This window comes from Stigmatopora nigra, chromosome 2 (genome assembly GCF_051989575.1).
Source record: "Stigmatopora nigra isolate UIUO_SnigA chromosome 2, RoL_Snig_1.1, whole genome shotgun sequence".
In the NCBI taxonomy this organism is placed as follows: Eukaryota; Metazoa; Chordata; class Actinopteri; order Syngnathiformes; family Syngnathidae; genus Stigmatopora; species Stigmatopora nigra.
This window is the reverse complement of record NC_135509.1, coordinates 16611311-16634581: the sequence shown is the minus strand read 5'-3', so window position 1 is coordinate 16634581 and position 23271 is coordinate 16611311. Positions and strand designations below refer to the sequence as shown.

Sequence of the window (23271 nt, the reverse complement as noted above, 5' to 3'; positions counted from 1 at the left end):
GAAAGACACACAAAGAACATTTTTAATTAAATGCCAAAAAAAAATAATCAGTATTCATTCAAACATCACAATCTAAATGTTTCGTCAACACATTCCCGCTACTATTGAAGGAAAGTGAAATTAAGCAGCCACCAATTAATACTAAGGGCTGTCTCTTAAATATGCCCCCAACCTCGGTGTCAGGGTCCCAGTGGTTAGAGATAAATTTAGAAAAGTCGGACATAAACAACATTGTTCAAAGGTGTTTTGAAATTATACTTCCCAAAATAACATTTACACTCTGTCCTGTTTGTTTTGGCCAGTAGACAGGCAGTGAATGGAACATCAACGGTGCTTAATTTACAAAGCAAGCACTTGGGCCAGCGCTGTTATTGTTCAAAGGTAGTTTGTCAACTGGTCGACGCAGATCAAGGGGCTCTACAGCTAGGTTAGCTTAGCAGATACGCAAGTAGAAATATTTAGACTTATTGATATATTGTAGCATTTAGTTAAAACTGCACGTAGGCCAGTATAATTGCAATTTCTGCTTTCTCCAACCACTTGCTTCTTGGAGAACTACTAACTTCTTGAAGGTGTTAGGCGGCACAGACTAAGTTTGCTCTATGGATTCTGGAAGAATGGACCAGATCAAGATCTGAGATTGACCACTTCCCCAGAGTTAAGGTTGTGGAGGGTGGTGGGATTGCCAATTTCCCAAAGCTGTCTCCCTGGAGAACTTCAGTTTAGTTGGAATATCTTAAACAGTCGTAAAATGATTTAGCTGCCTAGGCATCCTGTAAGGGAGATACTCCTTCGATTTGTGATCCCTCATTTTTATTTCCAAATTCTTTACACCCTATCTGATTTGAGGGTTTTTTTGTGCGCAGTTGGGGGTGTGTATATTAGAGGATTTTGACATTTTTTTGTCAATTGTAGGAGAGTCAAACCTAACGAGATTTTTTAGTTATTCAGTGCTATATACATAAACTTGATTTATGAAGACAAATACAGCATTAGTTATCAGACAACTCCTGGCTCACACTTAGAGCGCGAACAAAGAAGAATGGAATTACCAATGATGTCGCTCTTTCAAGGAAAAATATGTGCATATAGTGTTTATATTTTCCAAGACCATATATAATTGGCAAGCAAGCAAAGAAAAAAGTCTAGTCATCAATGCATTGTTGCAGTGTCAAACAAATATGCAAAATATGTGTTGATACCATTGGAGCCAATGTGAAAGATCAAATACTGTAAATCCTACATATTCCCCAATTCTGTAGAGCCAAAGAAAAATACAGATGAGAAAGATTAGGTAGAAGGATGAAAGATAGGGCAAAAATGAACTAAACAAAAGCACCCTCTGCCGCCGATCCTGTCATACCACAAAGCTTGACCCAAATACAAAGAGCGCATTTCAATGTGTAACTCAATACTATCCACAAAATTCATCAAACAGCATCAATTAATTTTAATAGAAAAACAACTTCACCTTAAAATTATAATCTTACAATTCCATACAATATGCTGCTTAATTGGAAGAAAAATTCCTAACTAGAAGGTATAAATAGTTATTTGCCTTACAATGATATACATTAATACAAGCATTCATCAGCTTGTTTTCTAATGCATCAGGCAGAAGATTGGATTGTGACCCCCAAATTCTTTTTAATTGACGTAATGCAAATGCTATTTGTATAATTAATCATCTGCATGAAAGCATGATTGCAATGATACAGAGATCATTATTATATTAGTATTAAGTAATAAAGATACGGTCGTTTAAAGTTAAAAATTCCTTGTGCATAAATTTAAATGGCTCTTTCATCAAGAGATGAAATGAGAATCAGTGACAGGATTAGCATCATTAGATATCTAACAACATTGGCCACACAGGTCTGGAAATAAAAAAAAGTTGTATTATGGTATCAACAGCTGGATTTTAGCATGACATAAAAGAAAACCAGGTGTTGTGCATATGTATTGTCCATGTTTACATTAAATAAAATGGTGGGTTTTTTTGGACCGGGTCGGCGGAATCACATCAGAAAAATATTACCTAAAACATTTTACTTCATAATCACTCAACATCAAGCTCTACTGCTGTTTTTTATCCTTCTAACATCTGTACACATTTATTCACATGCATTCTGACAGTATTCCACTGTCACTTGTTTAAGCACATTTTTGTGAGGTATGAACATTAGGACCAAGACAAACAAAACAAAAAAGATAACCGGTACCAGACACTTTCTGTTTGTCATTGTCTATTATGCTGTAATGATCTGATTATACAGTAAACCTTGACCCTAACAGCTGTAGAAACTATCCAGCATCAACAGAGAAATGCTGTAGGTTTGCGCCTCTATGATTCACTATGTGGTGTGGCATAGGCAGTACCTGTTGATTATAAACCTGCAGTTTAAGGATCACATATTCCACGGGACGTGATCAAACAGGACTGTTATATAATGAGTCGGGTTTGGCGCCTAGAGTTGACCATTGGCAACTCTATTTGTTTCAATTCAAAATGTATATCATCTATAGAGAAAGTCACAACATCACAGAAAACAACCAGAAGATGTGAAGTCTCCATATGCCTGAAAGCAATGGTAAACCTTAGTTGTAAATTCGGTGTTCAGCAGTCCAGAGAACAAGAGTTCAAATAAGTGGCCGGGGACAGAAAAATCAATCACATTGACTAATTTTTTCAAAACTGAGGTTTTGGTATCATCAAAAAGATGATTGAAGATTGTTTGGGTGAGCAATGCATCTTGCATGTCCAGAATCAGAAGAAAACTGACATTGAAAATTGCAATTAGAGGATATTTTTACAACAAACCTTCACAAATCCTTGACTCATTCAGGACCAAGAGTGTATTTATATCGCCATTTGCTCACTCTCAAACACATGTGCTTTGAGAAAGATGCTAAATGAGGCTATCACTACTACAGCTCACCAAAAGATTAGGCCATTTTAAACCCTAGAAGTCAATTTGATGAGGACTGCAAGCCTCAGCAACCAAAGACATGGTCACAGTCATGTGAATAAGATTTGATTAAACAAAATTAATTTGCCTCGAATTCATTTCATTTTTTTATCAAGTTCCACTCCTAGAATATATATTTCTAGATCTAATTCATTTCATTTTTTATCAAGTTCCACTCCTAGAATACACCTTTCTAGAACCAATTGAAATCAATTGGAATTAATGTGGCCAAAGCAATAAAATGAGCACTACTATCCTGCCTCAGAACTAACCCATAAGAGACTTTGAAGAACTTTATTGATCAGGGGATGATAAATACTATTACTTACAACTTGAACTTGTCCATCTTCTCCAATGTGATGAAACTGGACCTGCTGGTTGGCCAGTGTGTAGTGCAAGGTCTGCTGGGTAGCAGTTTCTATTTGGGCGCCTTCTTCTGCAAGGGCGCCGTCTTTTCCAAAACAGAAAAAAGAGAAGATTATGAAATGAACTATGACTTAAACAAGGTACATGCTAAAAACAGAATAATGTTCTTTTTGCAATATTGCATATCAACTTATTAAACAGTTCTTGTGGCAATTAGCTGATAAAAAAGACTACATTAATTCCTCACCATGCAGTGACATGTCCAAAAAAGGTGGTAATCATCATAAACAATCATACTGTATTTGTAAATGAGACACCAGTCTGTAAAGTCTAAACACTTCAGCAACCGCATGACACTTCTAGATGGGTTCATCACATGATTCCCTACAGTACCACAAGCTTCAATGTGAAGAAACAGAAAAAAATATACTATAGGATCTACACCACAGGCCATAGAATACACAAAATCACAAAAACGGAATGCTAAAAATGCTGAAAAAATATAAAGAAATAATATTTTGCATTTCTAGTAAAAATAAAAACACTACTATAAGTGTCAGAACCAAAAGTCAATAATCTGCTTGGAAAAGCCCTGACGATCAGTCCAAGGTATACACTTCTCACACAAAAAGTGCACTCAGACTTGGCCATTTAAACCCTGTCAGGCCTAGTATCGAGATTGCCAAGAGAGCTTTCGTTTTTATGTTCATTTAATTTGTGTATAGTGGCATTCATCATAAAAAAAAGGAAAAATGATGTGTATGTATAAGCCTAGGCATAATTCTCATAGTATTATGTAGTGTTTAATATGGAAGGTGTTTGGTTATAATAAACCCAATCAATCCCAAAATGGTATTTAAACAATTATTATAACCTACCCATTCACTCACATGATTTGTGTATTTTCGCTCTACCAGGTGGTACTTAAATTACATTTTAACGAAGTGTAAAATGACTGAAGAAAAAGAAAACCACCAAGCGCAATGACATAGCTTCACGGAGATTAAATGCTAATGTAACGGGTCGCAAAATAACTGGCGGCCTTAATTGGCTCTCAGGTTCCAGGTTTCAAGGTTCTAGTCTTCCTGTGACCCTGCTCTGAATAGGTGGTTTATAAAATGACAAAGGATGACAAATTAGGGTGTGGGATAGAAGAACTTGTGATGACATGAAATCTGTAGGTCACATTGTTTACTTTTCTGGGTAGGGTCTGTTCTATGTTGTTTTGGTTTCGAAAGGAAGGTTTCTGTTAGTATATGTAAATAACCTGCTCTACTTTGCCCGAAAGGTTAACCATCCAGAGGAAGTGTAGTGGTGGCCCTATTTGTTGCTACATAAAAACTATATGATTGCATTTTACCCTAAATGTAACAGTGTGTATTGTAATTGTCTAAGTGTATACGAAAAGATTCGTAACCATGTTGAGGTGTTCATTGCAATGTTCGGCGTAACACGCTGATTCTCCTCCCCCTGAAGATATTAAAACAATAGTCATCTCTACTGAGCTCAAACATTCATCTGTAATTCGCTCTGGCTTTCCAACACATAACTTGAGAAAGACTCATTGCTCCTACAATCTGCCATCCCATATTTCAGTTTGCCCTGCAGCCCAAAAAATTGATAAGCGCATTCTTTTCTGGCATTCTGACACATCTTGGCTGGCAGCTCATAAGTTATCTCCAGGACATAGGAAATCTCATTTGTCACAAAATGGCAGCTGCTATTAGCTGTCATCTTTTGTGTTTAAATATGATTTTCTCAATTATCATAGCTCTAAGAAATGTGCAATTTGCACATTCATACTTTAACTAACAACGTTCTTTAACTTTGAGATCATTTATACTAGTTGTCATCTTTTCTTTTGATGTTATAACTGAAATGTGCTGAAAGATAGGTTCTTCTATGCCTAATAAGTGAAAAAAAGACATGGCGACCAATAAAGCTCCTTCACTGTGGAAGAAGTGCATTTTTTCACCCATTAGCCTTTTTTAGGACTTTGCAGGTCCAGTTTACTCTATGTAATTTTACTCTATTTCATGTGTAACCTTTTGGGTAGGTTGGTAAGTTGATGAGCCAACACACACGAATAGAATCATAAAAAATGGAAAAGTAGCATAACTATTTCTCAATAAAAATGAATTAAGAGTGATTGTCTTCCTACCAACTCAGCAAAAATATACAGTAGAAAATGTATTACGACATATCACCCTTCAAAGACCTCATAGTATAACCACATGCTATTAATCAAAGAATGTTATGGTATTTCAACAACACAGAAAAATTTGCTTTTTAATGTAGGAAACAACAATTGTTGTAGTGTATCAGTACATTACCTGAGCCTGAAGCTTGAGGTGTCCGTTTCGAAAAGCTCTTGACAGCCAAACTCTGACCACGCTGCTTGCGTCTCCAGGCAGTGCGACACTTTGAGTCAATGCTTTGCTTGATGCGATACCAGTCAGATTCAGAGATGCCAAATTTGTGGAACAAATGGCCTTCAGAAAGAGTAAAGAGGTATAAGATCAGATCATAGGTCAAACATACAGCAACCAATGAATGTGTAAAAGTAGTTAGTTTATCTGAGTGACTTGAAATTGGAACAAAAACTGATGGTTGACACAAGGATGATTTCATGATTTGTTTCCCCTACCAATTCAGCTTCTATTGTTAGCCCAAAATCATCATTTGCCTTTAGTAAATGTGTCTTAAAAAATGAAATTTGTTAGACTGACACACAATTCACTGAATCATGCACTCATTATATAATTGATAAAATAAGGGCTACCAAGCACTACATAATTATATCCAAATTGACTTGAAATAATAATAAATAATAAAATGATTAACACTAAATACATTATTCTTACCATAGACAAGTATAAAACATACTACATGGTACAATTAAATACAATTGTAAATGGTATGTATAACATTTAGATTTTGCCACCTGATGGAATAGTGGTTTACTTGCCAAGATTGCCAGATTAATTCCCACTCAGTGGCAGTGTGATTGTGAGTGTGAATGGTTGTCTATCTCTATGTGTGTCCTATGACTGACTGGCGACCAGTCTAGGGTGTAGAATGTCTATTGCCCAAAATCAGCTAGGATAGGCTCCAGCACCCCATGAGCCTGAGTAAGTGTTGAAAATGAATACATTCATTATTAGATGTAACGCAGAGAGTTGTTAAATAACTTATCTTAAGAGTGTGAAGGTACCTCAACATTCACTCCCTAAATCGTTTTTACATAAGCCATTGAAAGTCATTTTAAAGAACTGTTCATCTGATATACAGTTAAATTCTACATAACTGTACAACTAACCTTACCCCTGGGGTTAAAAAAAATGAATGGAGTAAACAAAAGTTTATCTATATAAACATGAGCCCTTTTACCCTCAGTGAGACAAGTTCAGACAAGAGAGGCAGGTGCTCTTTCATTCCTTTTCCTTGTTTTTTTTTTTTTAAACGGGGGAGTACGAGAGCAATCAGCTGCTCATGCTTCAGCTCCAACATACCATTGTACCCTTTCACTCAACTGATATACACACTATACGCATGTGCAAAAAAGATACAGTGTGTAGCTACAGGATTCAAAGTGGGAATCAAAGAGCTCACTGACTTAGACGTGACTCTTTTCAGATCATTCTTCCAGACATGTGCTTGTCATTTAGAGTCTGGTATGTTATAAAATGTGTTGCACATTAACGCTTGTGTGCAATGATGAATGCATGTTGTTGTAACCCACCATGGGAATAGAGACTGCAGCCTATTTCTGTGTTCAATTCAACACTGCTTTGTAATGGCAGGAGAGTGAAATATGGTAAGTTCTCATGGAGTTCATTTACTGACTGAAGCGGAGTTAAGGGTTTAATCCTTGCCTGGGTGAAGGTTTATATGCATTACTTTGATATACAATAAGAAATACACAAATCTTGCACTAGTGGTTAGGGGGCGGGGGGGGGGGGGGGGGTTTTGGGGGACAGCACTGACTCATGGGTCACCGTGAAGTCATTAAATAGTAGCGCAGGATGTCTTCCAAAAATTAACCAAATCAAGGAAATGGCAAGACTCACAACGAATGCCATAAATCATGAGCGGATCCAGCTGCTTCTTGCCGTGTTTGCCCTGTCCAGAGAGATTGGACATGGCCTGGACCTCCCGATGGAAAAGGTAGTCCAATAGCGTGAGAGCCATTTTTTCTGCTGTGCGGCAATTTGATGAGATATGGAGCATGTCGGCTGCCGAAACTGGGCAACGAACACGCATCTCTGGGTTACCCTCTTCACCTAACCAAGTGCCTCCTGGGTAGTCCTCTGAAAATACATTTTTTTAAATCATTTAGATACATCAACAACCCTAAAAAAAATCAATTTTCATCCATCCACTGAAGTGATGAAGGACGACTTGTGGAACACTCAGAGCAAGTGGCTGAACTAATGTAATACAACAGCACCCTCATACGGCCAAATGGAGAATTGAAGGCTTTGGGCAAAATATGAAGGCCACCAAAAAAGCATTAAAGACTGAATGCCAAAACAAGATCGTACCTCAGAATGATGCTCTCATGTCACAAATATATAAATTCTATGATATTTATGATATTATATTATATTTTCTAAATAATTCTTGCAAAGACTGTCTTTTGGAGTAAAGGAAACAGTGCTCCCTAAAGAAAGGAGGAAATTACTCGGTATATTTTATGATTTACTGGTAAAAAAAACAATCTGGAGAAGTTTTAGATTGTAAAAAGCAATCTGAAAATTAACATCTGTGATCGCCAATTTCTTAAATGGCGCTGCACCAAGGCCATCATTCATCTCTAGCCGAAACAACCACATGGGCTCGAGATTACTTTGGCAAAATGTTGACGGTAACACGAATAAGTAGTTTTATCCACAAATGCCAGGTAAAACACGGCTGACTCCAAACATCCTGTCGGCTATTTCCCGGCCTCAGAGACAGACATCTGGTCAATTTACAGTGGAAACTTGTTTTGTTGTTCAACATGTCCATAATTCAAGCCGTTTTCAAAAGAAATTGAGGTTGCTACCAAAAAATCCCAAGACCAAAGTCTCTCATGGGATTTACCTTTGGTGAGTACCATTGGAAAATGTTGTATCTTTGATAGTACCCAGATTATTTAGATATTGAATGAATCATTTAAGCATGTTTTTATATCTATTAAGACTCTCGACAAACTAAAAAGATGACTTTTCGAGTACAAAGAGGATTGAAATGTAGTCCTAAACGAGATAATTTGAATGTTGCATACTGTACCTAAACTAACATCTATAAATACGACCTACGAGCAAATAAGCTCTATTTGTCAGGTGAAGCCTGAAATTAGCATATTTGAGAGTTTAGGAATAACTAAAGTTATCATATCATACATATCTGCATAAACCCTGACATCTTACCTTCTGAATTGAGTGTGATGAGTGTGACATTTTGCCCATTTTGCCCAATGTTGGGTTGGCCACCATTGGAAACGGAGTCACTAGCCTCAGAGCCACTCTCCACTTCCTCCTGACTCTCCTCAGGTCCTGGCACCTTCACCAGGATTGTATTTTGGCGCCTCTTAGCCACCGTGCTAGATAGAGACACACATTTGTGGTGAGGCAGATTGGGCACATAAAGTTATTATATTGAGCAAGTCATATTATTGGATACATGGGTGTTGTAATGAAAATCAGCATTTTCATTTTAAAAAAATAGTAAAAGTAAAAGTACGACATCTGGATATAGGATACCTAAATGTATGATTCAATTTTATGACTCACAGTTATCATATGCAAATGAGGATATTAACAAGAAAAATCTGAGGAAAAACATTACATCAGTTTTCTATTTTTAAGATGATTTTTTTTTAATTGGAGCAGAATTATGATTTTAGTAGTAATTTCCTCGACTATAATGGAGCTTTCCCATTGTTGGTATAAGGGGTTTTGAATTTAAAGTCTCTCTAAAATTGATAATCTGTTTGTTTGGTGGCCATTCTGCATCGCTGATGAGGTACTCTTGAGTGATCAGTAATATTGAAAAATTATGTATCATTCGCAAGCTGTTTATAATGCATTAATACAAGCTACTCACTTGCTAAGCAGGTTTTCCAGTGATGGGTCTTCTTGTTTCATGGAATCATTGTTCACAATCACATTTGTTTGTGGAACAACACTATGTGAGGGTTACAGAAATCAAGATTACTAAATTGTTACACGGGAAACCTCTGCCGAATGGAACATAATAAATGTGTCATTGATAAATCCATGATGCTTCTTACCATCGCACTTTGTTCCATGTCTGAGTTGCCCCCTGGGGTGACCCAGCAACCATAGGAACTTGGATAGAATTCTTAGCACAAGGCACCATGCTATCCAGCTTTTGCGCTAGAGCCTTACATGTGGCGTCCAGAGCCTGCAGCTTGGATTCAATTCCTTCCAATCGCTGGCTGACTGATGCAGTGAATGAGACCATTAGGTTCTGGGGGGAAAAGGGTAGATTGTTCCAATACAAATGTTTCTGCGCTTCCCAAATGTAAAAACAATAAATTATACAAAAATAGAAAGGCTTTGAACTGTGCCCATTGTAGAGAAGCTGAAATACCTTAATATAACCTATGTCCTGGTTGTTGGTGGTGTTTTCTTGGCTGTTGGTGAGCTTTCTCTTTTTCTTTTGAGGACTTGCTTCATTTTGTCCTTGATTATCCAGCATATTTGCTATGTCACATAAGAGATAAAAGGATTAGAGGAAATAACAGTTTCACTATACTGTAATGACATGATATCAATGCAATTTAATAGTATTAACAGGTCATTTTAAAAATTAATTTAATCATATGAAGTCTGATCAAAACCAATCTCCAATCGTTGACAATACATATGAAGAATAGGAAACTGTCATCACATTTATCATCACTTAAATTATTGTATTTGTATTTAACAACACTTATTTAAGAAGGATTTTCTTTTTTAACTATGCATGTAGTTTTGTCATAGTTTTACATTGTTGGTTTACTTTATGGTTGCAACAACAAAAACTGTTCATATAAAACAACTGGATTATAAAGTACTTGTCCAAATTGTACTACGAAATGCGCTCACCAAAAGATATGTAGCAGATAGGCACAGAAAAACCTAACAACAAGATGCTAATCTTAAACTATACTGATTAAATTATCCAAAATGTATGTTATTTTTGAGTGATCAGGATTTAAAGGTAAAACATTCTCCTAGATTTCTCTCGTGAGAATCTCAATTTTAACATAAAGCGACTCCAAATAAAATGTCCCTTAAAGCAGTGGTCCCCAACCACCGGTCCGTGAACCAGTACCGGTCCGCGAGCCACCAAGTGCCGGTCCGTCAGAGTAAAAAATATTAACCTTTTCAATCTCGTCCTCCTACTTGAAATGAGAAAAGCTGTTATAATAATAAAACAATATTGCTCTTATGCTTGTGACGGTTTTTTTTTCCAGTTGTAGGAGTCGTTTGTGCACCAACCGCACCCCTTCTCAATTTTGTCTGAAGTTGTCACCCTCCCCATTAGCTAGTCGGCAGAAAAAGAAGAGCTGTACTGGTCAATGGTGAGAAAAAGGTTGTTACCTGTACGGCTCTCTGAGGAAAAATCTTCTACTGTTATTTGTACAATTTCATCCAAATCCTCTTCAGACATCTCAGAGCTAGAATGAAATTAAGAAGCGTTTAAAGAGACACATTGTACAAAAATGATCAATATCAAACTTTATACAGTAAAAGAGTACAATAAAGAATGAAGGGAAGCAAGAAACTATATTGTCCTATGCAGCACTACTTACATTCTGGAGCATACAGTAATTCCTCGATTATTGCTACTTCACTACTTTGCGATATTTTTCTGCAATTATTTATTTTAATTCCTAAGAATGTGAAATGCCTCTCTTGCTAATAGAAGATTTTTCGATAATTGCGGCCATGTCTGGTCTACATTAACTGTGATAGTCAAGGGATTACTAAAAACATTTAATTGTTTTTACTAGCTTTTTCAGTTTTCTTTCAGTCGCTCCCTCTATAAACCATTTTTTGCTCAGCTGGATTCTTTGAATAAACAAGACAGTATTGAGAACCAATATGAGAGAAAATTTAACTCCACTGTGGCACATTAAAACTGCTTCAGCCTTTAAAGCTTTACATTTCTCCATGTCCAGCTACACGGGACAGGTTGATATTTTGTTGTTGTTGTTTTTTAAAATAAAAAAACACAGTTTGGCTGTTTAAAAAAGGTATATGTATACCTAAATAATATGCTTAAGATTTTAGCTGTAACCGTGTATTTCAACCAAAAACTATTTTCTGAGAAAGTTGAATGATGCAAATGTATAATTGTTGTTTATATCAACCACAGTTGCTTGCAAACATAATTTTTGGACTGTAAAACATGTCTGACTATAAGACGCACCCACCAAATTTCCCAAAAAAATGTTGTCATTTTCAAATATAATGAGCAGGTATCCACAATGTATAAACCATACATATAAAGGTGTGTAGATAAGTGGTAGTGACGTGTCATTCAAAAATATTGCTTATTATGATTACAACTAAATGTTTTGGATGATTATTATGGGTGCCTGTCTCTATGTGTGCCCTAAGACTGACTGAGGACCACCAGGACAAGGTCCACCTTTCACCCAAGGTCAGCGATGATAGGCTGAGACACCCCACGAACATGACTATTATGGGTTGACAGTATCTATGCTTCGAACAGATGAATATGGATACTACTGTTGGCGAGGCGCATTTGAAGTGTGCTTGAGGAAGCAAGGCCTCAAATCGATCCCCTTCATTTGTGCACCCATTAGTGCAGGTGTGGTGAACATGCGGCGCTCAAGCTGCATACGGCTCCTAAAAATTAATGCAGCTCTTTGCTTTTTAATCATATTTTGTATGTACTGTGGCTCTTTGCCTCGTTTCATTTTTCTTTTATATTTGTTCTTAAAGCACTCAAATTCATCAGGGCCTGCTAAAAACATATAATATACATTTAAAATATAATTTGGCAGATTGTTTTTTTATGCTGCTTCTGACATAAAGGTGTGGCTCTCTGACTTTCAGTGATTAACAATTTTACTGTCTAACCTGTTCGCCATCCCTACTTTAGCAATTTAAATACTTTGCCGTAATACGAGTTGAACTTCCCCAAGAGGGATTCGAACAAGTGGATAGTGTGTTGGACTAGTGTCATAAAAATATTTTCAAATCCAAACTAAACTGAACAAAAATATTAAACACCACACTTGCTTTTGCTCACATTTTTCATTAATGAAGTTATAAAAGTAGATTTCAACCTTTGTTCACATATGGATTTTTACAGCTTCAAAATCACCATCATGTTGAAGTCATCCACATCTTCAAAACAAGTAATATTAATAATTTCTATAAATCAGCAGTTAAGGGTGGAGAATGGGGGGTTACAGGGAGCCAAGTAGCTAAGTGGAAGATCCTCCAGTATTGCTAGGAACTTAACAGAACTTTTGTATGTTGAAGGATCTCCTTATGTTAGTGTTGACACACCCCATAACTCTAAATTAAAGGATATGAGCTATAATGCTAACAATGTCAACTTGTTCTCATTTGTTGAAAAAAATCGTACACTTCTGGATCTTTAAATTTGCTTGTACATGTTTCAATGTTTTTGGAAAAATACATCTAAATAATAAATGAAACATTCACAGTATGTGAGGAAAGCAATTCGTTTATTTATATTTTACAATGCATATAAGTTCTCTCCTGGGCTCTGGAATGATAGATTGCACATTTACATTGACCAGAATTCTCTAAATTATTTTTAACTGACGATATTGTGCTTACTGTTGTGGAAAATGTTTTTTGAGCTTGTTGTTCGTAAAATACGAATGGCACACGACACATTTTAGAAGTGGGTTTGTCTATGATGAAATATTAAAGCATCCTATGAAAAACAATTGACTTTTAAAAAAAACAAAACCATCTTCCAAGAACCAATTAACGCAAGTTAAGTGGAGCTCTGTACGGCAATTAGTGGAGTAAATTAGGAAAAACGAACGCTAAATCTCAACTATTTAACTTGCCATTAACTACTCGTTCTAAAACTTGCAGCTTCCGTCGTTAGCGCATTTAGCTAGCGTCTGGTGTGCTAATGTTAAAGCTGACGCAAAGTCCTTTAAGCTAACTGGGTGGTTAGCATGCTAAATTGGGCCTGAACGACAATAACACGTTGTAGAGGAGGACTCAACGAATGTAGAGGAAATTAAGTAGAAATATAGTTTTAAACGGATTCCTTCCCGCAACAGTGGCAATCAATGTATTCCCAGCCGAGGATGGGCTTATATTACCGTGTGAATGATGAATTCTCGTGTTGTTTGTCGAGGTTCCGATAACGGCGCCGTTCCTCGCGAGAGATGAGCCTGTGGCGCAGTGCGCCTGCGCAGTGTTTCAAAGTACGAGTGCTGCGTTCAGGGACGCTTCATGGTTGGAGGTCCTCGGGGTTCTCTGCAAACCCGCATAAATTGGTATTCATTCGTTCATTTTCTGAACAGCTTATCCTAACACAAATATTACCTTCATAACATAACACCTGGTCACCAATTCTGGGTATGTGGTTCCCACAGTTGACTGGGATATGCTCATTATGATAGATGGTACAAAAAATGAATTAATGTATAATACTAGGGTCGCGGGGGTGCTGGAGCCTATACCGGCTGACTTCGGGCCAGAATTGGTGGCCAGCCAATCGCAGGGCACAAGGAGACAAACAACAATTCCCGCTCACTCTCACACCTTGTGGCAATTTAGAGTGCCCAACCAGCCTGCATGTCTTTGGACTGTGGAAGGAAACCGGAGTATCCGGAGAAAACCCACACAGGCCCAGAGAGAACACCCAGGGAGAACATGCAAACTCCACACAAGTGGCCCGGCCTAGATTTGTATTCTATTATTGACAGGTCCCCCATGTTATAAGCATTTAAATGTAAAAAAAAAAGAAAACATTGCAAAAATGACACCACCAGAAGAAAGTTTTCCATTTAATAATTGACAAAACGTCAATAAACATCCATTTTGTACATGCATATGTGCACTGGAGCATTCATTCATAATTTTAACAAATCATACACTACATAGATGGATTTGTTTACAAATATTAGGAAATTACAACTATTATGAACTAGTACATACTGTATTTCCAACAGTGAATCACAGGTCTTTAAAGTTAACCATACGCCAACATAAAAGTGGATACGTGCTCTTGACTTGCATTAGGTCTGTCGTGCTACAACAGGTCTTGGGACTCCCTTTTTGCTGCAAGAAAAATTAAGAGGTTTAAAACATCTCATCGGTCAAATACACTTATCATTTTCCATACCCTGCATCCTGTTTCTTCACAGGAATAACCAATTTAAACTCAGGTGGGAGTTCATCTTCGGTATATTGTCTATCGGTGAAATAAACCCTCCTTATACGACAATTAGCATGAATCTGAAAGAAAAAAAGAGCAAAACATAGAGACAAGATAGTTATTTTTTATTGAAAAATAATTTAGGCTTCTGGTAATGCTATCATGCACTTTAAAATGGATTTTTCATTTTGATTCATCAGTGAGTGCACATCTTTTCTGCCATTCAGGTCCCTTCTTTTAGGGTACACTGATTTGAGGAAAAGTAAGTTCCTTGGTAAATATTGCAAAAATAGAACTTAAATCCATATATTGTATTGTCATTCTTCACAATGCTTGAACTTTCAAACAACCAGTTGTTGTTATTTTAAACTTCTAAGACACTTTAGATCTTGTATAGTGTGTTCTGAATCAACTTTTGGTCTTATTTTTACTTTTTGTTCCAGTTGGCTTTAAACGCCACATCATTTTAATTTGACCTTTGCTTTTTGTCTTTTTTAGTTTTTGTTCCAGTTGGCTTTAAACGCCACATCATTTTAATTTGACCTTTAAGGGCATTTGTTCATCAGTTAATTTTGCTGCACACACACACACCTGCACACGTTGAGTCTCGACATAACTGGTTCCATAGGCCCTCCTGGTGATGTCTGCCAAGTTGAACTGAAACTGGCTCCAGCGATCATCAACATTTATTGGCATAGTGCACATAAATGAATTCACTTGTGTCTTGCTGTGGTGATTACTTGCCCGAAACCTCCGACGTAAATTATGGTCATCTAACACCTGGACGTGCAAATGGAAGAAGAGAATATTCCTCACCAATGATTTAGTTTATATAGTTATTGAATATAAAGTGTGTGTTTCAGTGCCTGGACTTCAAAGCTGAAATATTTCCTAGTTTTCTTGACAATCATCACAAGAAAAGGCATTTTGATACCAAGGGTTTGCCTAGGGTCAGCAGGGCATGTGATGTAGTTAGTACTGTTGAAGCACAAAAATGTCAAAGGTGACTATTGTTGAGAGGTAGTGCATTGTTTCTCTATATTTCAATTAAAGTGTCAAACTCACCTGACATTTGAACCCTCTACCTCCAACACAAGCGAGTTGATGTCATTGTCTGTAACCCTTTTGATGTGGCCATTCTTGACCTTTAAAAAAAAAACATATTTTAAGTGAGAGAAAAGTTTCAAATAATATGCAACAAGTTTGAGGCATGGCATTTTTATATACATATATATGACTAAGCACTCCCACCAGCAGGTTTTAGATTGCAGGTTAGCACAGCACCATTAGCACACATCAAAAGATGCATATATGGCTCGCGAGCCATAGGTTCCCTACTCCTGGCCTACAGTGATACTTCCAAAATTGAAATAAAAGCCATTTCACTACAGTAATTGATTTGTAATTTGTTTTAGACACTTTAAAAGACCTCCCGGGCCTGCGTGGGTTTTCTCTGGGTACTGTGGTTTCCTCACAAATTCTAAAGACATGCATGGTAGGCTGATTGGACACTCTAAATTGCCCCTAGGTATGAGTGTGAATGGTTGTTTGTCTCCTTGTGCCTTGCGATTGGCTGGCCACCATTTTGGGGTGTACCCCACCTATGGGCCTAAGTCAGCTGGGATAGGCTCCAGCACCCTACGCGACCCTTTGTGAGGATAAAGCGGTTCAGAAAATGAGATGAGACATTTACAATTACCATTTACATATAGACACCAACAAGGCGATAATAAAACGAAAATAAAATGGGCAGACACATAATGGAGTATGAATTGAAAGTAATAATAGAGTGATATTGTCACCTAGTGGTCATTTAGGTGTACAGTATTAGTTGGAGAAACAGTGGATGCATATTTCTATTGACAATAAATCAAGATGACTCGAATTGATGATGAAAAACATCTTGAACTAAACAACATCCAAATAAAACATACGTGACCAAATAAAACGTGTGACATCATAATTGCAAAATAAAGCATGGCATTAAAGGTAATAATTATAAAACTGCATTCACCGACTTAAAATATTGGCCATTGTTCATTACAATATTACGATTTCTTCTGCATGAAAAAATAATTACCCAACATCCAACATAGTATAATATTCTTATTTAAAATGAAATGAATATTTATTTCCAGCCCAATATAACTGCAATGAGTGTATACTAAATCTACCGGCCAACCCGGTAGAGATCTACTAATTTTGACATTGATGTGAGTTTATTCATGTAAAATAACAATAAATTCCTGCAGTAAAATAAAGTTAACACAACTACCACCCCAATAAATTGTTTTAAAATATATACAGTAGCCCATACATGAAACAAAATCCAAACCCCATGGAGTCTACCATAGGATTTAAGATTATAAGTGATATAATATACCTTTATATCCCATATCTGCAGAGGTTTGCTGCCGATGCTATACAATATTGACAGAAATCCACCCTGAAAGGTACTTCTGAACATGGTGCGCGTGCGTGTTCGGTCCCGTTTCCAGGGCCGACAATGCCGGACATCCAGAAGCACGTTTGTTGTGGTCTGTGTACTGTGGCAATCTCCCCCACGCTTTGTAAAAAAAATCATTTATTTAAAGCCAATGCAACCCACGTAGTCAAAACAACTATACCTCACACCTTTTAGTCAGACGCCGAGACGCGTCGACGATGACGTCGTCATTCCGTTTTCTTAGTTCATCTATTTGTTTCCAATGGCTTAACTCTGACGAGAGGAAACACTTTTGCAAGAGTTAAACAACGTTTCGACGCGTTTTGTGGTATCATTTATAGATGTCAAAGTGTATTTATACTGTTTGACTGAGTTGACAATTCCAAATGATTTACATGCTCGTTTTCTTCAGAAAGTATGGACCACCCGCAGTGCAAAAATAAATAAATAATTTAATGTTTCATTTTTATTATTGATTACCACCTGGAGTGCAAAAATAAACGAATAATTAAATGTGTCATTTTGTTATTGATTTAGACATGTGCTTATTTTTTTCATTTTCATGTATGTATTAATTTCACCATTCATATATGAGTGCTTAGTGCTTCTGCCTCACTGAATTCAAATCTAGGTCTGTCCACCTGTGCTGAGTTTGCATGTTCTTCTGAGCCTGTGTGGGTTTTCTCTGGGTACTCTGGTTTCCTCCCACATTCCAAAGACATGCATGGTAGGCTGATTGGACACTCTAAATAACATCTAGGTATGAGTATGAGCGTAAATGGTTATTTGTCTCCTTGTGGCCTCTGATTGGCTGGCCACCAATTCAGAGTGTCCCCCGCCTCTGGCTCAAAGTCAGCTGGGATAGGCTCAAGCACGAGGAGGTTTAACAATGGGTGGAGAGTGGGACATTGCAACAAGTGTGAACACAACATGAACTCAGTGAATCTCATTTCGATAAACTAGGCTGCACCTGCACAACAAATACTAAACGTCTATACATTGGACAAAGGGCAACTGACTTCAGCGCACCTCTTTACAAGAACTCCGGCAAACATTCACAGACCCAACAGACCATGGAAGTACATGGAGCAGAAAAACTTTGTTTTTTATTGGCTGTGTTGTATTTCTGTGTCGCAGGTGCACGTGATGGTAAGTGACCTTACTTCTGACTGGTGGTTTATTGTGAACTTCATCTCGTCTCATTTTCTGAATCGCTCGATCCTCAATATGGTCACGGGGGGTGCTGGAGCCTATCCCAGCTTACTTTGGGCCAAGGGTGGGGGAGACCCTGAAATGTTGGCCAGCCAATCGCAGGGCACAAGGAGACAAACAACCATTCTCGATCACACTCATACCTAGGGGCTATTTAGAGTGTACAATCCGCCTACCATGCATGCTTTTGGGATGTGGGAGGAAACTGCAGTAACTGGAGAAAACCCATCTAGGCCCGGGGAGAATATGCAAACTCCACACAGGTGGACCAACCCGGATTTGAACCCAGGTCTCCCAAAGTGAGGCCAACGCGCTAACCACTCACCTGCCGGGCTGCCCCTTGTTGTGAAACCAGTACATGAAACCAACTTTAAGCATGGCGTAATGCAGTTTCCCGTTTGCAAGGGGCTTTGCCAATCCCTACGTTAACCAGTTCAAGTTGATTGTTTGATGTACATGTTTAATCATTAGTTTTTTCGCGATATCCACCATCTAATACAGATTATCACTGCCGTTACATGGGTTTTGGAGTCAACTATCTATGATCAGTATAACCGTAATTAATTTTCAGCCAAGAGAAGGGTAAAAATACACAAAAGATAACTCATACCAACACCTAAGAACAATTGACAACCTTTAATTAACTTAAATGTATTTGAGAGTCATCAAGAATCCCTAGAGAACATCCACATAGATACATGGGGAATATACAACCTCACATAGGCCAAAGCCTGGGTTTTAACTCTCCACTGTGCTGCCATTTAGAAAAAAATTCTCATTCCGCACTTGTGAAGTCTTTTGTTGCATCAAAAAGAATAGAACTAGTCACCAGTCACCTTTGCACTACAAACCTGATTTGCACAATACAAAGCTTTGTTTTCTACTGCACGAAAACGTTGAACAGTAACTTTTTAACTTGATAGCCAGCAAATAATTATTCTATCAACTTCCTTGGTTTTCCATTCTATTCTAGTATTCACATGACTATTGACAATACATTTCATTTTCACCAGCATATATTGTCCGGTTGCCTAGCAACCTATCCATTGATAACATTAATGACCTTTTGACCCACTTATCCGGAAATGCACCGTAATGTCAAACCATCGGGTAATGGTTTCAAATCTGATAATGTCAGGTTTATATGTACTCTTTATGTAAGTGTATTGCCTCACTGTTTCATGATCAATTAACGTGTTTTTATTGTACATTCTGATATTGCTTTTGACAGCACCTATAGTCAAGACGGAGCTTGGCAGTCTAAAAGGGGAGTATGTGGCTGTGAAAGGGAAGGAGACGGGGGTCTACGCCTACTTGGGTGTCCCATTTGCCAAGCCACCTGTTGGACCTAGTCTGAGACTCTCTCCTCCACAGAAAGTGGAAGGATGGCAAGGAGTAAGAGATGCCACCAAGCAGCCACCAATGTGAGCTAACCAGTTTTTCTACTATTGTACAATAATTCAACAGGGAAATATGTGGTTTTTACTTGTGATACATAATAATAGTATTTTTTTAATCTCTCTTCAGGTGTGTTCAACATCGACAATTCACTATCGATTTGATGGAGATGATTGGTGGCATGATTAAAGAACTCCCAGATATTTCAGAGGACTGTCTTTACCTCAATATTTATACTCCTGCTAACAGAGCTCTTGATGCTAAGCTCCCAGTAAGAAACATTTGCTATAATTCCCTGTCATTTATTTCAGAGATGAGTTAAATTTCCTCTACAAAAGATTCACATTTGATTTTTATGTGACATTAATCTGAATCAGTCTTAAACCAGTTCAAAATGTGTTTTGGGTTTATGTGTTATCAGGTCATGGTATGGATCCATGGTGGAGGCTTTACATTAGGATCTGCTTCAATAACTGATGGATCTGCTGTGGCTTCATACCAGAATGTGGTTGTGGTGGTAATCCAATATCGCTTGGGAGTTTTGGGATTCATCAGGTTAGTGTTATAAAAACAGAGGCCATCAGAGTAGAATGACTTTCAGTCCTTTCCCTTCAGCTTGAATATTGTGGGGTCTTTTTGAAATCCAAGGTTCCGGATTTAAATTTTTCAATTTGCACCGAATGGTACAATAAGAACACAAGCGGCAAACTAACCAGACAACTTGAAATCCTTTCACCTTTGATTTTTGTTTTTAAAAAGTTTTGAAAGATATTTTAACTGTTTATTCATTGGCTGCCACTCACTGCAATAGACATCCAATCCAATTTGACTGAGGCAATATTGCCATTAATGTCAGTTAGACAGGATACTAACATAATACCAGCTTTCAAAATTGAAATTCATTTAAATTCTATAACTGTCAATGAAAGTGAATCATTTGAGCGCTACATGAAACAAAATAATTCAAAGGTACCTGGTATTCCAAACTACATATACTCGTATTCTATATTAATCTACACCACAAAAAAAATCTCAAGTTTTCTACACTTGTTTCAACTTGCTGTCAGGTTTTAGCTCTATCTAGTGTTAAGACTCAGAAGTACAATGTAGGTTGCTTAATTCAAGGCTTGTGTGGGCTACATTTAACAATATTTCTCAACATTTGCCCTAAGCCAATAAAAACTTGGCAGCAAACCAGAGTTGGCTTGCGAGATGTAGTTTGAACACTGCTGCTATTGTGTTAACACAACAACAGAAATTCTCATTTTTGTACCATTACTTCATAAAGTACAACGATCCATTGGATTTAACTGACATCTCATGTTTTGCGTGATATGAGTTCAATATAAAATGATTTGTGGACTTGAGCACCAAAGAATTTTTCACCCAATTCAAAGGTTAATTAAGATTATGTGAGCAATATTTCTTAACTTCTACTGGTCATGTATTGTATTTATTTTTATTTTTAATTTAGCACAAGAGACGAGCATGTGCCTGGTAACTTTGGTCTCCTTGACCAGATTGAAGCTCTACGCTGGGTCCAAAAGCACATTGAAAACTTTGGGGGAGACCCGGCCTCGGTAACCATATTTGGAGAGTCTGCTGGTGGAGTGAGCGTTTCCCTGTTGGTGAGAATCAGTCGGATGATAGATCACTCATCCAGATGTCTCTATTCTTGCTACAATTTGGAATTTTATTACAGCTCCTATCACCATTATCCAATGGCCTGTTTCATCGAGCCATTGCTGAAAGCGGCACAGCTGCTATGGATGTGTTCATTTCAAATGACCCTCTTCCAGTAGCACAGGTTCATTGTAATTGTAAAATCTAAGAGATTCTTCACATTTGTAACATGACACAATTTTAATTGAAGGGTTCTTGTCATCCATTTTCAGATTGTTGCAAATGCATCAGGATGTAGTATTGAAAGCACAGAGAAGATTGCTGCTTGCTTGAAAAACGCAGATGTTGAAAATTTTCTGACTTTTGCACAGGTATGCTATATTCATTTGATTTAGATAGAACTCAAAACATGTTTAGGTGTCAGAGGTCATGACACTGTTGCAGGTTTTTCCAACTGTTGACTCATCTAAACTGCATTTCTTCAGGACCCAAGCCTAAGACTTACTATTACCACAGATGGACACTTCCTAACAAAACCAATAGGTGAACTCTTTGAGAAACATGAACTTCTAAAAATCCCATTCATGACTGGTGTTAATGATCATGAAGGGGGTTGGTTACTTGGTACTGTAAGTATGACAAATAGGTTTTTTTTCCCATCTGTAAGTCCTAAAATGGCCCTAACAAAAAAATATCATGACTTCTTTCTTCTTAGTTCATGGCTCCTCCAAACTGGACTGAAGGAATGGACCGGGAGCAGGTTTTAGCGATATTCTCACCCTTCATCGACAATGTAAGACTTTTGTTCCTACCACATAGTTCTTTTTTAACCATTCAACAGTTTTTCTGGAGCATCTCATTTATTTTCTTTGGTCCAAGGACTCCATTATCCTGGATGTGATGGCCGAGGAATACCTTGGAGATGGTAAAGATCGTGTAAAAAACAGAGACGCTTTTACTGAGTTTCTTGGGGATCTGTTGTTCAATATTCCTGCCATCAAGGCTGCAAATGCGCACAGAGGTATATACGGAATGCAAGCACATTTATTTTTTTGTGATTTTGTTAAAACATATGTATATACACCGTTCTATATCTAGATGCAGGTGCCCACGTGTACTTGTATGAGTATCAGCATCCACCTCACTTCTTGAAGGCAAAAAGATCAAGCTTTGTTAGGGCTGACCATGGAGATGAACTGTTTACAGTTTTAGGGATGTGCTTTACAACAAACCACGTCACTCTAAATGGTGAGATTTGGTTTGGTATTTCAATAGATATGTTTACTTAGAGTTCAGTATTTTATGAAGATTTTGTTTCAGAGACATGCCTGGAAGAAGAAGAACAACTTAGTAGAACAATGATGGCTTATTGGGGTAACTTTGCTCGGACAGGGTAAGAATCCAAATTTCCTTTGACGCAAACAGTATGAAACATTAAGTAAAGTTTATCTACTTTGTTTGTTTTTGTGTAGGTCACCAAATGGTGATGGCCTTGCTCACTGGCCTAATTATGGCAAAGAAGAGAAGTACCTGGTAATTACAGCTAAAGAGCAGGTCATTGCCCAGCAGCTGAAGAAAGATCGCTTTGTCTTTATGACTCAAACCCTCCCAGAGAAGATTCGGCTCTATCGGGAGAAGATGGACCACGGTGAACTTTAGATTTGAGTTTTTTTTCTTCAACTTACATCAATTCTGATCCTATTCAATAAACTCAATTTACAAGTAATTTCCCCGTTAATCTACTGAACCCAAGGAAATTTTTGGGGTGTTTACCACACACTTTGCATTGTTGTAACAGTGTACTGGTCCACTTGTGACATTTAAAATATGAAGAATAGTTGGTCCATTTGAACTCTT

The 23271-nt window shown here is 37.5% G+C and overlaps 3 protein-coding genes across 3 annotated transcripts in view; 1 reads left to right on the top strand and 2 right to left on the bottom strand.

Moving 5' to 3' along the window:
- banp (BTG3 associated nuclear protein) overlaps positions 1 to 13802 on the bottom strand; it is a 30208-nt gene extending 16406 nt beyond the window's left edge. The window contains exons 1-9 of the mRNA XM_077712169.1: positions 13675 to 13802; positions 10931 to 11007; positions 9936 to 10048; positions 9613 to 9812; positions 9426 to 9506; positions 8750 to 8922; positions 7406 to 7645; positions 5669 to 5827; positions 3299 to 3420 (exon numbers count right to left, since the gene is read on the bottom strand). Coding sequence (XP_077568295.1) covers positions 3299 to 3420; positions 5669 to 5827; positions 7406 to 7645; positions 8750 to 8922; positions 9426 to 9506; positions 9613 to 9812; positions 9936 to 10048; positions 10931 to 11000 — 1158 coding nt within the window. The 5' untranslated portion in view covers positions 11001 to 11007; positions 13675 to 13802. The remainder of the gene's footprint in view (positions 1 to 3298; positions 3421 to 5668; positions 5828 to 7405; positions 7646 to 8749; positions 8923 to 9425; positions 9507 to 9612; positions 9813 to 9935; positions 10049 to 10930; positions 11008 to 13674) is intronic.
- A 549-nt stretch (positions 13803 to 14351) lies between these two features.
- On the bottom strand, positions 14352 to 17387 carry LOC144183442 (cilia- and flagella-associated protein 20-like). The gene is made up of 7 exons (XM_077710331.1): positions 17370 to 17387; positions 17119 to 17301; positions 15801 to 15880; positions 15602 to 15713; positions 15327 to 15515; positions 14703 to 14815; positions 14352 to 14638 (listed from the first exon to the last, which is right to left on the bottom strand). The coding sequence occupies exons 2-7, from the start codon at positions 17200 to 17202 to the stop codon at positions 14596 to 14598; spliced, it is 621 nt and encodes a 206-aa protein (XP_077566457.1). The 5' UTR covers positions 17203 to 17301; positions 17370 to 17387; the 3' UTR covers positions 14352 to 14595.
- A 667-nt stretch (positions 17388 to 18054) lies between these two features.
- Positions 18055 to 23256, top strand: LOC144184504 (fatty acyl-CoA hydrolase precursor, medium chain-like). The gene is made up of 13 exons (XM_077710408.1): positions 18055 to 18330; positions 19625 to 19817; positions 19921 to 20062; positions 20213 to 20346; positions 21266 to 21419; positions 21494 to 21598; positions 21687 to 21785; positions 21900 to 22043; positions 22130 to 22207; positions 22294 to 22435; positions 22513 to 22662; positions 22735 to 22807; positions 22887 to 23256. Exons 1-13 carry the CDS (start codon positions 18255 to 18257, stop codon positions 23071 to 23073), a joined length of 1677 nt encoding a protein of 558 aa, XP_077566534.1. The 5' UTR covers positions 18055 to 18254; the 3' UTR covers positions 23074 to 23256.
- Positions 23257 to 23271: the final 15 nt, after the last annotated feature.

Excerpts from the sequence above, each read along its gene's own strand:
- LOC144183442 (XM_077710331.1), bottom strand. The coding sequence starts at position 17,202 with ATGTTCAGAAGTACCTTTCAGGGTGGATTTCTGTCAATATTGTATAGC. Across the intron at positions 14,816-15,326 it reads TCGAGACTCAACGTGTGCAG|ATTCATGCTAATTGTCGTAT; the intron begins GTGTGTGTGTGT and ends TTTTTCTTTCAG. Across the intron at positions 14,639-14,702 it reads GTGAAGAAACAGGATGCAGG|CAAAAAGGGAGTCCCAAGAC; the intron begins GTATGGAAAATG and ends TTTTTCTTGCAG.
- LOC144184504 (XM_077710408.1), top strand. The coding sequence starts at position 18,255 with ATGGAAGTACATGGAGCAGAAAAACTTTGTTTTTTATTGGCTGTGTTG. Across the intron at positions 21,599-21,686 it reads ACCCTCTTCCAGTAGCACAG|ATTGTTGCAAATGCATCAGG; the intron begins GTTCATTGTAAT and ends ATCCATTTTCAG. Across the intron at positions 22,808-22,886 it reads GGTAACTTTGCTCGGACAGG|GTCACCAAATGGTGATGGCC; the intron begins GTAAGAATCCAA and ends GTTTTTGTGTAG.